The sequence below is a fragment of the Scaptodrosophila lebanonensis genome, unplaced genomic scaffold, assembly GCF_003285725.1.
Source record: "Scaptodrosophila lebanonensis strain 11010-0011.00,11010-0021.00 unplaced genomic scaffold, SlebRS2 tig00000001-arrow-pilon, whole genome shotgun sequence".
Lineage (NCBI taxonomy): Eukaryota > Metazoa > Arthropoda > Insecta > Diptera > Drosophilidae > Scaptodrosophila > Scaptodrosophila lebanonensis.
In genome coordinates this window covers 10,209,411-10,225,031 of record NW_022060529.1, presented here as the reverse complement: position 1 = coordinate 10,225,031, position 15,621 = coordinate 10,209,411, and the positions used below count along the sequence as shown (strand labels likewise).

The 15,621-nt window shown below is 38.3% G+C and overlaps 1 protein-coding gene across 1 annotated transcript; it reads right to left on the bottom strand.

The window, feature by feature from the left end:
- Window positions 1-6,223: 6,223 nt before the first annotated feature.
- On the bottom strand, window positions 6,224-14,793 carry LOC115629252 (suppressor protein SRP40). Its single transcript, XM_030525673.1, has 3 exons — window positions 14,209-14,793; window positions 7,775-7,916; window positions 6,224-7,306 (listed from the first exon to the last, which is right to left on the bottom strand). The coding sequence occupies exons 1-3, from the start codon at window positions 14,247-14,249 to the stop codon at window positions 6,629-6,631; spliced, it is 861 nt and encodes a 286-aa protein (XP_030381533.1). The 5' UTR covers window positions 14,250-14,793; the 3' UTR covers window positions 6,224-6,628.
- Between the last annotated feature and the right edge of the window lie 828 nt (window positions 14,794-15,621).

Genomic DNA, 15,621 nt, shown 5'->3' with positions numbered 1-15,621 from the left:
CGTATGCGTGTTCGTGCCTGTCTGCGCGAATTGACGAGCGAGACAGCCTCACCAGACAGACTCGCAGACTCGGTTTGTAACTACGAAGAATGTTCGTGAATGAATATCTTTTGCATGTTTTAGCATTTTGTAAGAGCTGTGCGCGCCAGTCTGTGTATGGTTTATGTGCGAGTGTGGAATTTCGAGTTTTCGGACTTTGTACTGGCTAGCCATGAACCACGCTTGGCCGCCAACAGACGTAGCCACAACCACAGCCGCAGCTACAGCTACAGCCACAGCCACAACCGCGGCTACAGCTACAGCCACCTGCCCCTGCGCCATATTGTTAATATGATACGCTTTTTTCAGGCCATGTTTTTGTCATGCACAATGTTTGCTTCCCATCTAAGTGCCTTTGTATCCACTTAGTAAGTATATGTTAGTATGTGTATTTGTTGTATCTGTATATCTGTATCCGTATCGCACTTGTGCCGGGGCTCTAATTATTCGAACAACGAGCACAATGACAGCACAATGCGGAATTCTAAGCCTGCTTTCAGATCACTTTGACGTCGCCTATTGGCGTGCCTTATTGGAGAGCCCGCCACACGAAGATGGGGCGTATCCATTAACATTTTCTATGCACATACTTGTATGTATACGCATGTATGTATGTACACACACACATAATCACTCATAATGCGTATGAATAAACATTCGCTAATTTATATTTTTTATATATTTTGGGTAACAAGGAAGCTTTTTGGGGCCTAGTGCCACACTGGCTAACATCGTTTGGACCACATAACGGAAATGTTAGCAAACTAATCATTTGTCTGAGACGCAATATCTATTAGTTATGGCATAAATAATTGGCTAATTATAGACACAGATAGTTGAGCGTTCTCGCAAACCTGCTGCAAAACTCACCACTTCCGTACGCCCCAAAGGTCAAGCCAAGTGCTGATTGGGGTCAAATACAACGGAAGTGATGATTTTTCAATATTTTCGGACAGTGTTCGCTGCCATTCAAAACTTGTTGCAGTTATTTATTTGCATGTACATTTTTTGTTCGCTTCTTGATAATCTGCATTTGGAGTTTATTTTTAAAATATTGTGTACGAGTATTGTACGATTTTTATCATTCCGCACGTGATTTAATTTGGTTCCGCGCTCAAAGCTGCAAATGAAGCTTAACTCATGTGCGGCACAAGAATCTTCAAGCCTTGAACATTAAACCTTGAAGGTGTGGAATGCCCCAAACCCCAATACTATACAATCTCAAATTAGCAAATGAGGGCAACCTCGCACACTTACATTTTACAGCAACTTCACGTAAATCCGAAAAACTGCTGACGCATATCGTAGAATTTTTGCTTCTTCGTTATCTTCTTCTTCTCTTTTCCATCCGTCAGTACAACGAACAAGTCATCAACATATGTAAGAACAGGTTGTTCATGTTTTTGCGTTTTTATGGGCCGATCAATCTGTTTTGCTGCCCTTTTAGTTTACCGCTACGTTCGCAGTTTTGAAAAATATTCAGAATCTTATAGACAAGTGTGACCGAATTTAGTATACTCTTATGGCATTTAAGAGAGACTGATTAGCTGATTGAAGCTGAGATGAGAAAGATTAAACATTAAATTTGTCGTTGCCGGTTAAAATGGGAAGATAGCAGCATTTAATTTAGAAAGCTTAATAATTAAACAGTTAATCACTTATTCGACAATACCTATCTATTTCCAGCTTCTATAACAATTCTTTGGAGTCTACCATCTGCATGGTATGGAAGTTCTTCAATAAATATAGGGGTATATGCATGGATTTAAAAATTAAATTGCTATGCATATGTAAGTCGCATTTTAAAAGAATCTGCATGCCAATATTGGCGATTCTTTTTATCATACTTTCGTAAATACCAGACGAACATAAAGTTATTTTGTCATGCTGACATTCCTTCTTAGGATTGAATGTTTCATAAATCCTAACTATTTCGTTATGCCCATTGGACAAAAGGCACACATATGATGTTTGGCTAAATGATGGACAAATGCTTCAAGATGCTTCAAGGTTTTGCTCTGCCGGGGTCAATAAACCGAAATGATACTGGAGTGAAGTTAACAATTTCAGATTATAGCGCCTATTCCTGATCCTAAACGAGATTTGTAGTTCCGGTTTAAGTTACAGGCCACCGGCAGTCTTTTTGGCGATTCCAGTGTCGTGCCGGAGTAAAACTTGTCTGATTGAGGAACTGATCAATACGATTTTGTTTATCATCAGCTGGCATGGCTAAGGCTGCTGACATCTAACGGGCGGTCAAACAATCAAAGCGGCAAACGCAAAAAAAGCAACACGCGTGGCGAAATCTTAAAATAAAACATCAATTTATAGTGCTGGCAAAGATCTTTCATTTCCGCCTAGACGTTTAGAATAGAGTTCGAAACAAGTTTCGTTGAAATGCCTGCGCAAAAAGCAAAAAGTCGAAACTACAAGTCAAGTCAAGACAATGCAAAAACAAATACAGATACAGATACATGATTTTATGTATCTATAGAAAATTTACTAAAATGACTAAAATGACGCGGTCTGCAGACGCCTTAGCCCCGAGTCACAGTCTGAGTCTCAGTTTCGGCCTCAGCCTCGTTTCTTTTTCTGTCTTAACACAAAGACGAATCGTCATCAAAAAAGATAATAATAAAAAGAAATCAATTTTCGCTACATACTCGCACTCTCACACGGAAGCCTTTCAATTAAATTGAATTGGCGTGGGAGGGCAGATCGAAGCGTTAATTGAATTTCCAGAACTCATACAAATCTCGGCAGTAATATCGTAGCATAAACAAGCAATTGAAGCAACATTATGCGCATCAAAGAACGCCGTTTGTTTGCTCATTTGTTAGTTGGTTCATTGGTTTGGTTGGCTAGCGATTTTTTATGGCGGCACTCGAAACCGTTCAAGTACGCCGCTCCGTCTGAGACTGATAATCACGAATCAAGTTCATGGCTTCATTAAATTATGGTATACGTATAGTTCTGATAGTTTTTTGTGCATACGTCCAAATCAAGTCCAAGTCTAAACAAATAAAACTTAAGTGCTGGCTATGAATGCAATTAACTTGGCCCAGATAACGTATATGCGGCCAAGAAGGTTGGGGAGAAATGGGGGCCTATCACTTCGTAAGACATGTGCTAAATTTTAATCTACTCTCCCAATTAAAACGCCCACATTCTGATACGAACTTATTATAAAATGGCAACGTTGCTCAATGCGGACGGCAGGTGTTTTTATTTGACGCATACTCGTACCACTTGGTAGCCACATTGGCTACTTATATTACCTTCTAAGAATGCCGGTTATCGGCGTATGAAAGAGTTCTCTTTATGACTCCACCACTTGTTTGAAAACAAAATATATCATTTATAATGGCATCGAAAGGACCAAGTTCATGTGATATGCTTCCATTTCTTTGCTTAGTCTGATATTATTGCTATTTATACCCTGTACCCAAAGGGTACAAGGGTATATTAGTTTTGTGCGAGTGCACATGGAACACACAGAAGGAGGCTTGGTAGACCCCACAAAGTATATATATTATTGATCTGCATGACAATCCGAGTCGATATAGCCATGTCCGTCTGTCTGTCCGTCTATCTGTCTGTATGAACGCAAGGATCTCCGAAAGTATAAGAGCTAGAATAACCAAACTTGGTATACAGATTCTCCTGAGACCGAGAAAGGACGAGTTTGTTCATTTTTTCTGATTTACCCCCCCACTCCCCCCCTATTACTGATTTTCTATAACTCCCGTAATTCTTGGAATTTTGAACTAAAATTTTGTAGTCACATTAGGTTAGTAATTATAAATCCGTATACCAAGTTTCATTATGATAGAATGATCGGAAAGAAAGTTATAGCCATATAACCAGGCCCAATGCACACATACATACATATGTACAAGTACACAAACACGCATAAGGCACGATTCTGATGTAAATGTAAATGTATGTATGCATGCATGGAATATTTTATATTTAATTAGTTAATATTTAGTTAATTAATTAAATTAATTTAGTTAATTAATTAAATTAAATTAATTAATTAATTTAGTTAATTAATTAAATTAAATTAATTAATTAATTAAATTACTTTTTTGTGGGGTGGTACAGGGTATTTAAGAGTTGAGCCTGCTCGACTTTAGCATTCCTTTCTTGTTTTATTATAGATAAGGCTGTAAGTATTAAAAGTACATGTAAAAAAATTTATTTCATTTTTGTTTTACTTACTCTGTTTGAACTAATAGTTCCTCAGCTAAATCCGTTATCTTAAATTAATTTCTGCACATAATTCCCACTTAATGAAATGATTTCCCCATATTCGTTCCACTATAGCTATTAAGGAACTAAACTAAACTTGTTTAAATTTATGAACATGTTCTGCGGAAATGTCTACCTCTGAAGCTTAATTTAATAACTTGATCTTCATTCGAACATAAATAAAGACTTTCTACAGTTGCGATAGCAATGAATTCCTTTTTTTATTGCACTAATATAGAATGCTTTTCTGCATTTAGTGCAAATATAAAATGGAAGATTTGCCCATAAATATTACCTTCATTTCACATCATTCCCTTGAATGATAGAGCTAGCAAAGGGTAACTTTTATACGAACAATCGATTCTTTAGATTTATGATAAGTTGTACCAAAAAAAAAAGTATCTGAGAGGAGTGAAGAGCTCTTAATTATACTATGCTGCACAGTTGCTAGCTTAACAAAAATTATAAATGTTGTGCTTCTTTTAATGGCTTTTAAGTTGCCATGGAAAACATTTCACTAAAATTATAATAGTCTCAAGGGTATTAAAATATATATTAAATCTTAACAATAAGATAACACAATCAATATACGAGCTAACAAATACCTTGCAGTTAAAAAACAATAAATAAACCAGCAATAAAACTTGGTGGATTGACACGCCAAGACCCTAAATACACATAAACGAAGTTCATACTTGTATGTGTCTTAATACTTAATGTATTGTCACCAATAAAGGCAACCTAACCACTTCGAGGCTTGCAATATAGGGTTAGAATTAGAAAAGATGGCATTTCTGTTTTCTAATACAAGTATGTGTGCCTCAAAAAAGCCATAGTCCTCAGTTTTTCTTTTGTGCGTATACCTTGACTATAAGTATTTCGCCCAGTGTACAATCCAAAACCCTCCTGCATACAATTTGAATTAAATGCCGGCCTTGCTCTTGGATCGCCGATTTCAGTGTCGGTGGCGTTATACGATCGGTTGAAGATTATATTTAGAAATTGGCAACAGGGAAAGCTTATCACATTTATAGCTGCTTATAAACTTTTCCATTTCGATTGACCGTTGGGCTGCCCGACTCTTGTTTTATCAATTCAGCTCCCGTAAATAAATAGACGATTGTATTTGTTGCATAATCAGGTATTATCTAAATACAATTTATTTATTATAAATAATTCTCATTTCTCACAAGCATTATCAACGTTAGTAATTTACAGTTTGTGGTTGCAGTTTTGAATGATTTTTTGATTACATAGAGCAACATATCAGCAACATGAACTATATTCTTACAATTCATTGATTTTCATGTTGCTGGGGTCCATTAACACTGATAACACGGATGCAGATACAGATACAGATACTTTTACAAATACAATAACAATTTCGGAATATTGAGTGCTTATTTTTGTTTCGTTTTGTTTATTCATATATTGCAATTTAAGAAATTGAATTTCTTGTACTTAAACAGCAAATTATTGTTTGCATTTCGAAATTTTTGTTTTACTTTTGTTGTTGTTGTGTGTGTGTGTGTTTGTTTGATTTTGTAATCTAGTCTAGAGCAGTATAGAAATTATAGTTAACATATAACAGTATAGGTACACAGGTAAATCAAACTACAGACTGAGAGAGAGAGAGAATATAAACAAATGATAACATTGACTTGACGCTGCCATGCATGCGTGCCTTGCATGTTGAGTATACGCAGTGTTGGTGGCGGGCCTGGCCCAGACTTAGCTCGCGACCAGGGCCGCCGGGCAACCCCATTGCTAGACTTGTTTTATATTTATTTTTTGACTCTTAGGTACCACAGCTTAAGTGAAATATACAAATGGAAATTTTCACACCCAATCCATTTGAAAGAAATTAATTAATTAAACATCAAGAGAGGCAGAGAGCGCTACGTGTTGAGGAATGCTGCGTGTCTGTTTGTTTTTTTTTTTTGTTTGTTTGTTGCTTTGCTTTACTTTACTTTGTTTAACTTTTCGCTTTGCGCCCCGATGCCAGTACACGTGTACTTAAGAGGTATATACAAATATGTGTATATTGCATGATCTGTTACAGTTAAATTTTGTTTTCTTCCATTTCGTACCCGTCAACCCAAATACAAAAAAATTACGTGTACTTCTTATTGATGTTGCTGCAGTTGCAAGCAACAAACCCACCATTCGCAATAATACATACAATAGTTACCGTTTACATCATAATCAGTTTACACATTTATACAATTATATACTTGCAATACTTAGCACCCCCTAAGAACCCGCCCGTGAAAAAACAAAATGGTTTACATTACATTACACCCCCCTTCACATGCAAAACATACAGAGTTGAATCCTAAACGGGTCCAATATCACTTTGGTATCTGGCAGTCAAATAGTTGGCCGCCTCTGTCATTTGTTCCAGGCACTGGTACAGACCATTCAGATGTCTTCGACAACGTTTCGCCAGCTCGGTCGCCTTGTCTCCGCTGGCTTGCTTCGATTTCGATTTGCACTCCTCGATATCACTGCTGGAGCTGCTGGCGCTGCTGGATACATCACTGCTCTGCGCATTGTCGCTCTTGTTCCCATCCGACTCCAGGCCAGAGTCGTTCTCATTGGATATATCAGAGTCCGAGTCGCTCATGTTGCTCACCGATGTGGTGGATGCCATCGAGGCGGTCGAGGTGCGTCGCACATGACCTTTCGCTGCTGTGCTGCCACCATTGTTACGATTACCGCTGCTTGTGCTGCTCGACTCAGTCTTGGTCTCGGCCTCGGCCAGAGTCGGCATCTTACCGCTCAGTTGCTCCGTCTCATCACCCTCGTCCGCCTGTTTGGCCGTCCAGAGCAGATCATTTTTGAGCGCGTTCAACATATTGTAGAGATTGAACAGCTCGGAGGCGTTAAGAAAGTCTTGAACGTTTTTCGATTGTGCCGCCCCCCGCTTGCCCTGTGCGCTGGAGCTTTGTGTCAACTGATTGGCGGTTGTGTCTTTGCCAGTTGCAGGTATAATGTCAGAGCTATCTCCGATCTATGTTATACAAAAGAGAAAGGGGAAACGGAAAAATTAAAAAAATGTTATAGCAAGTTATAAGGGGAGTGTATTTTAAACAGGTCTAACTAAGTGCATTGTTCAGACTATAACGAGCATAAGTTAAGAACATTTTATGGACTATACTCGTAAATAGGTAATTACAATTCTGGTTTCATTTTATTATGAAAGCCAGTAAGTCTGCTGCGTCATGATCTACACGCAAATTTTCGCACTTTACGATTTCACCAATTACGTCAACATTTACACTATACTAGCAGCTTTTCCTTCGCCAATCAGACCAAACGAGAAATCACCAATATTGACATTTGGGAAGGTTATATTTTATTTTCACATTTGTATTTAATTTCTATCACTTATGTGAAAATATTTGCCTGGCCGTAACTTTAGGCAGAGGAGAAAACTGTTTAGAGTAGGAACTTAACAATAGAAATTGCTTTAACCTACCTGCCGATCCATGAGCCTGCATGGCACCAGTATGGTATCGTCCATAATGTTGACAGTTTTGACAAACTTCTCCATTACGTTGACGATACTGTCTTTGGAGAATTGCTGCTCGTCGTGGCGCGCAATGCGTCGGAGGCAGTTTCTGCAAACGAAAAATAAAGAAAAAATGTTCAATATCAAATTTCTGATTGAAAATTTTTCGAAAATATATGTACATATGATAGGGACAACGATTCCGCATTAAGAATGTTTTAAGCCACTTTGCGATAGCACGACGGGAAAAACCAGCTGGTCAACTGAACAAACAATAGAGATAGTGATTGGATGGCTAAAGTCAGGTAGTGTAGGTACACTACCTAGTGTATAGACGACGTCTCCAACCAAATAGCACATTCAAATTTCTAAACGTGTCGTCGTTAAGTCTGCGATATTCTTTAAAGACTTCCGCCAACGTTAGTTGTTTGGCTGCTGAGTTGGCTTTAGCGAGTTGTTGTATCATTTATTATTTCTTTCTATTTTGGCAACATCTAGCGGACGCACACACCCAGGTTGCTGTACAACGTGGCGTATTATAAATATGAAACGATTTTTATGCAAATTTATTGAGCGCTGCCTGTTGGCCGTAAATTGAATTTAAATTTGTTGAAGAAAAAAAAACTGAACACCAAAACCTGTTGTATGCTACACCCGTGTCTGCTGCGGTCTTGTTGTTGTTAGTTAAAAATAAAAATAAAACTAGCAAATGACACGCGACACGCGGCAATTGGCTTGCCTGCAGGCAGCTATCAAATTTGAAGTACGCGTGGCATCTTAAGCATAGAAAGCAGATAAAGGTTATAATACGAGTTCATATTTCGTTAGAATAGAAACTCTGTATACTCTTTAATTTATATATTTGATCATTTAAATAGGTAAAATTGAATATTAAAGTTCAAGAGGACGCATTTAATTGTAATCGTCTGGATATAATTTAAGAACTGCCATGACTATCAATCTATTACATTGTACCGAGATTTATCATTTGAAATATATGCATATCTATGTAAAGGCTGTCCGGCTCTGAAAGCAATTACCTCAAGATCGAAAAACAATAAAGTACACATTGTTATTTATAAATAGCCCTGACAAGCACCTACTCAACCAATAATTAAATTATATTAAAAAAATACTGCTAGTGTAGAAGTAAGAATAATTTGCAAAAACCTATTGTAATTTCAAAAGCGTGCAATCGTTATCTTAAGATAAATGATAAATAATTTCAAAATTTTTAGTGTCAAGTTTGTTCCTCAGTTTAAAAGGTCATTTATTTCTCTGTTCAATTCAATTTCAATTCAATTCTTGCTGTAAATGTCGATGAACTATTTAGAAATTTTCGATCCCTTATCGTATAATCCCCCTTTTGCCAAATTCATGAATAAAGCAATAAAATGTTCACAAAATTGGCAAAAACTTGAATTTGTGACAATAAAAGCGTGTGTCTGTTTTCTCTGAAATACAACTCGTGCAGTCGTTAAAATTACACAAGCCCCATCATCATTATGAGCACCTTAACCCCCCTGAGTTGTTGCTGATATTTTATTATTCCTTTTTTTTGCAAAGGCGTAATCGCTTTCGCACGTGCGTCTTACACATTAATGGAAATGGAAAGGTCTTGATTTATAAATAGGCGTCACTAGAGACGACTAGGTATTATGCAAGTCCCCATTTAGAGGTCGGGATAATGTGAGACTTACAGCTGTGTTAATTTTATTGGCAAATTAAGAATCGACGACTTGACAGCCATTAACCCCAGTTGGTATGTAAGATGGGGCGTGCGCCGGAACGTCTACGCGCTGGTTACACATTCCAGCCGTTCAAAGGTTACCAGCACTGCGCATTGGACTTATCACAGCAACAACAATGTCTAGAGCCAGACGCACTTGAAGTTCTGTTATCTGTCCAAAAGTCTAGCTGCCGACATTCTCATAAATTGTTTTACAATTTACAATTAAACAAACGGAACGGCCCATCTGGTTTAGATTGTGAGCTCGTTTTGTTTAGTTCTTGGTTTATACTTTGCCCGGTTTGGTGGTGAAAGAAAATTGATTGTTGATATATTCAGTGCCCCACGCGTGCTTCTCCCTCTCTCTCTTTCTCACACTCTCACTCTCCTACTGGCACATACACAATCATATTTATAGCGTTACAACAACTTGTCTGGCATTGGGTAGGGGTTCCCACGTGATCGCTGCATGTTCAACGTTTGGTTGACCGACTGACTGCCTGACTTGCTGGCTGACTGCCTGCCTGCCTGACTGACTGACTGATATGGCAGCTACAATGGCGGTTTCTGGGCATCAAGGTTTTTTTCCACTGGCATGGCATGCAGCGAATACGTATCCAATGTTTCATGACTAATTGAGCTAATTGAATGTTGAAGCTAAGCAGAGAATCTACACCTGTCATCGTCGTCTATTTGCAAAAATTGATAATACTTGTATAATCTCAAGTAGTTTAACCCCAGATTTTAGTGTAGAAAAAGTTCTTGTCATGGCTTAGCAAAAGTTTCCATTTATGATTTCTTTTTTAAAACGCAATAAATAAAGCTCTCTTATCATTTATCAGCAAAACTTTCAATTTCTATATATTCCTAATAGCCTAGCGAATAACTGAATAGTTTTTTGGAACTGAGAACTTACCAGTATTGATTTCACATAATTTGATCGGATTTAGATGGAGACAGGCCTAAAATTCTTTAACAACCTGCTAACAGAAAGCAATGACTTTAAATGTTTTTTCAGATCTTTCTTCTTACATTATATACAAGTATTACAAATTCCAATCGCCTTGTTATATTAACAGATACCTAATAAATATCTGGGGACAAAACGCTATCTTGTTAGCGTAGGGTAAATCTGAGAATACCCTAACTATACCTATTATACTGACTACATCTGTTCACTATTGCGAACTATTTAAATAGCAAGCTCGCAATTATCTTATCAGCAATTAGTTGGATCGCCCATTCAAATAGTCGCGCGACACTAGACCTATAAATAAATATAAGTATGTAGGGTATGTACATCGATAAGAACACGTAAATATTCCAAAGAAAGTCAGAATCATCTTCAGAGTCATTGCCTCATTTGTCGTACCTCTTTAGTAACTATTAGGTTAGGTGGTGGGGTATTTTTGATTCGCCACAGCGATAAGCGAATCATTTTCGTAGAAGGAAATCGAAATCAGGTGATATTCCGCTGTTCCCACCCACCCGCTGGCTACGGCGTAGTTGTAAAGTTGGCCATGGGCCAGTTTTACGTCAGCCACCACTTCGATATATTCGTTGAATCGGGGCACGTCGGAGGCGCCTGACAACGTTAATGACCTTTTTGTATTGCCACGACATGGCAATATAATAAAAAGCGCCTTAGTTTAAGTATTATTGTATGTATGTATTGTATATATATATTTATATATTCAACTACAATAACAAGTGCTTCCTATTGTGCGGTCTGATGCTAACAAGAAGCCGGGAGCGGTGCAGTAGCCTATCATTGAGACCAACACGCCACATTTATCGACCAATTGCAAAGCAGCGCGAGCTTCAGCCCACCATCCACTCTCCGGCCACCCCGTCTCCGTTATCTTAATATGTGCATACATATACATACATATGTATGTATATCTATCTATTGTTGCTGATGATGAGTAGGATGGACCAGCATTGCAGCGGCGTCTGTTAACGTGCTCATTAAAGGCAATTATACAACAAAAGCGGTGCCCTCAGCCACGTCGTAAGCACATGAGACCGGTGTAGACGACAGTCATGGCTAAAAGCGTGCCCACCTGCTGGAAAGCAGCTGAGCTAAGGTCAGGTGGCCTGTGTGCCGCATGTGCCACCCAAAACACACATGCTGGCACGTTTCGATGCGTCGCCGCCAATGTCGGACATGCGCAACAGCAACGAGTCCGTTATTTAGCGAGTCAGCCAACAAGCGAATGAGCAGCTGAGTTAAATGCGGCATACAACACAGAAATCAGACGATATGTTTTTGTACAGTAGAGCTTTCCTTGATCGAAAACTTATTCGCAATAGTACAATTTAGAAACTAATAATATTTATCAAAACAATACATAGCTGATAGCTTCAGAAGACCCCGACATTTATCGAAGAATGAAAACAAAAAAGTGTATACAAAACGCCATTGCTTTTGCTAATCAATTTTAACCAAGTTATTGAGGCATGACAGTGTGTTTTTTTCTGCAAGCGGTGGTGGTGGGTGGTGATTTTTTATTTTTATTTTTGCTTGCTTGGCTTGACTGGGCGTTGTGTCGTGGCAAGAGCGTAAATAAATTGCGGTTGCATCAAATTCGCTCTTTCTCTCTCTCTTTCTCTTTTGTTGTGCTCTTTAACGGGTGGCGTGATATTTCTTTTTCGGAGCTGTTGGGCAAAGAGCCGCAGCAACTGTACATGTGTGTGTATGAGTAAGAGTGGCTGTGGGCCATAATGAATGAAAACTGGACGCAGCAGCCATCATCACAGCACTGGGTCACAACAATCGTGTACTTGTTGTTGGTTTTATTGCTGCTTTTGCCGTGTGTACCATGTATTTGAGGTATTTCACTTTGCCAGTGGCCGGTGGTCCGTCAACTAACCAGCAATATTTGCAATATTGAGCAACACCTTTTCAACGCGAATTGACCAATATTTGGTTAGTTGTTTTGTTGTTATGGCTTGACTTTGCATTGCCAGCACTCTTTACTTCTATGTATTCGTTCGTTTGTTCCGAATTTTGATTGCTTCTTCAGCGAATTTTAGCTTTTTGCACAGTGGAGCAAAAATTGACAACCCAAAAAATAAACATTCGACATTTGTGTGAGTGTGGGGGTGTACTACGGACATGGCCTCGCAGGGACGCCAACGCAACGAATTAAGTTTCAAAGTTACCGGAGCGCAGTCTTAGAGGGGATTGGGGAAAGCATACAATAATCAATAAACAGCCGACGTCAATTGATATTGTCGTTATTATTTATTTAAGCCAGAAAACAGGTATTCGTGTTCATTTAATATTCTATGGAAAACGTCACCTCATTTTTACCTACATATAAGTGAGCCAGGGTATGGTTGTTACTCGTAATGTATTTTTATTTTTATATACATACATACACATAATAACCAACATAAATGAAGATTTACATGCTTACGTCAATTGCCAACTACCTATGTATGTGGTGAATCAGAAGTAAGGTGTGAAGGTACTTTTTAATTTTGTAAGGAGGACGTCAATAGTTTTGCGGTCGCAGCCTTTTTTGCCGGTCGTTAGCGATGAGTAATGTGCAGGCCATATCAGTGTAATTAGACCTCGCCCGTGGCTGATTAGAGCAAGTGCGATAAAACATCTGATCCCATCCCACCACCACTGTGAAAGTAACGGCAGTCGTGATGGCAGTACGGCTTATAAATATGGACTGGCCAGCCCACGACAATACATACATACATACACACTTATGTATGTACATGTACAGACGCGTTTTATTAGTTTAGTTTAAACATTTAAACATATAAACACACAGGCACACATCTATATGTATGTATGTACATACATGCACCTATGTATCTAGCATGGGCAGCCAGCACACTGTGACAATATGTATACTTTATAAGCATGCCTGGTGTATGTATGTATGTATGTATGCATGTATGTAGATACTCGCATGTGTGTGCAAAGCAGATTGTGTCATATTAGCAGCGGCAGCATTGGCTTGCTTTTTTATACCCTTCACTGAATAGTGTAAGGGTATATTGTGTTTACTGTACAGGTTTGTAACAGCCATAAGAAAAAACTTTAAGCCACAGTTAAAATTGCAATACCGGTCCTGTCAGATAAGAACGATATGATTTCGAAAGCGATTTTGCAGAAACAGCTTTTGTAACTTTAGCGAATAAGTACACAATTTTTGCTAATGCAAAATTAGATATTTCAGGCACAACAGTGTCTATAATTTATAAACCTTGACCATGAAGAAACTACATTTTTAAAGGGTATATATCATCGGTGCAGACGAAGTTAAATTCTTAGCTCGTTTTCGTTTTTTCTTTCGTGGATAATGATGGCGACTGCTGTGTCGTCTGTCCATGCCGGCTGCTTGCCTGCCTCGCTGCCTGCGTGCCTAGTCAGCGGGTACACGGGTCTTTCGTGCACATCGTACGATAAAATGTTTGTATCTCGTTTTCGGTGCAAACGAAAGAGAAAACGGCCAGAGTGCCAACAAGGGGTGCGGTTGAGGTTGCGCCGCTCAAACTTTGCTCTTTCACAAAACTTTATGACTTGTTCAATTTAGCAACACATTTATGATTGAATTTAAGCCAACACTAATTTAAGCACTTTAACTAGGAATGTGTCCGTTGTCCGAGAAGAAAAATAAACTGGATGCTGGAATGCTCGAATACTCACCGACTAGTCTCCAGTTTGGTGAGGTCTGTGTATCCGCTCATTGTACTGTATTTTATTTTTGTCTAGCTCTGGACAACGGCTTTGGGCTTTGAATGGCGATGCTGAGCGTGTTAGCTGGCACCGCAGAGTTTATTGATAGAAATTTTGCAATTGCCTTTTCTTTTGTTTTTGGTATTCTGCACACACACACGCGCACTTTCACTCGCCTTATGGTTTATACGTATTCTTTTAGCTAATTGCCATCGACATCAACTACATATGTATATTTGTATGTATATTGGTCCGTAGCCAGCGGTGGGTGATGATTACGAAATCCTCATACATATATCGTTGTTACAGGTAGTTAGAGTTACTAGGAGCAGCTAAGCTGATAGACTAAGGGGACGGAACGACGCGTCTCTTGGCTAGAAGGCGATTGCGAATTATGTTCGATTTGATAAAAGTCGCTGCCGTTTTATATGCCAAAAAGTTCTCGGGCACACGTAGAGGTGGCTGCTGCTGTTCGAGTCTATTAATTGTTGTATTAAAAATTCTAAACAGTTTATTCGCGTACACCCGCTTTCATGACCGTCGATTAAGAGCGTCGATGAGTAACTATAACTGATTCCTTTCCTCGTCTTACCAAGTGCTCACGACTAGTTGCAGCGAGTAAAAATCGGAACCAGTGAATCCGGCGGCCGCACTAACCAGTCACAGCGAATGAGTTTCAGCGAGTAGCGGAAAAGAAATCACATGACACGTTACATTTTAAAATGCAATTTTGAGAATATTTTTTATTAATCTTTGTGTTTTAATTTAAGTTGTATTTATATCGACTTTTCGTTTAGCGTCACATTTGCAGATTAGAAAGAACAATCGTATTTCATTGATTCACAATAAATTGTATTTGTGATTTTGTATTTTCTTAATTGTTTTTGGTTAGCTACAAAGAAGTTGCAAAAATATTTTACAATAACAATGAAAGAAGTACAATAGAATAGTTAGATATATAGCTTTTTGAAGAGTAGGTGTTAACAAAGGCATAAGATAGTAGACTTAAATTGAAGCGGATTTATTTAACAAATATATATGTATCTTTTAAGCAAAGAGAGAAGATTTTAGGTTATTAGCTCAGCTATTGCCTTTTGTTTGTATGGTGTGGAGTGTTTTTTATAAATTGTTTATTTAAATAAATTGAAACCACTTGAATATACTTATTCGAATCATGTGGACATTTGAACAAAAACGCTGTGCCATTTTAAGTGCTGTGGTCATCATCGGTATTGTTATCTTAATTTCTGCACATTTTAATAATATTTTTTGATTTAATTGTGGACTTAGGCTATTTGTGGCAGAGAGAAAGAGAGATAGACGTGTGTGTAAAAATCGGGATAGGTAAATTATTTAGTATTGATATTGCTTTAATTGTTCCTG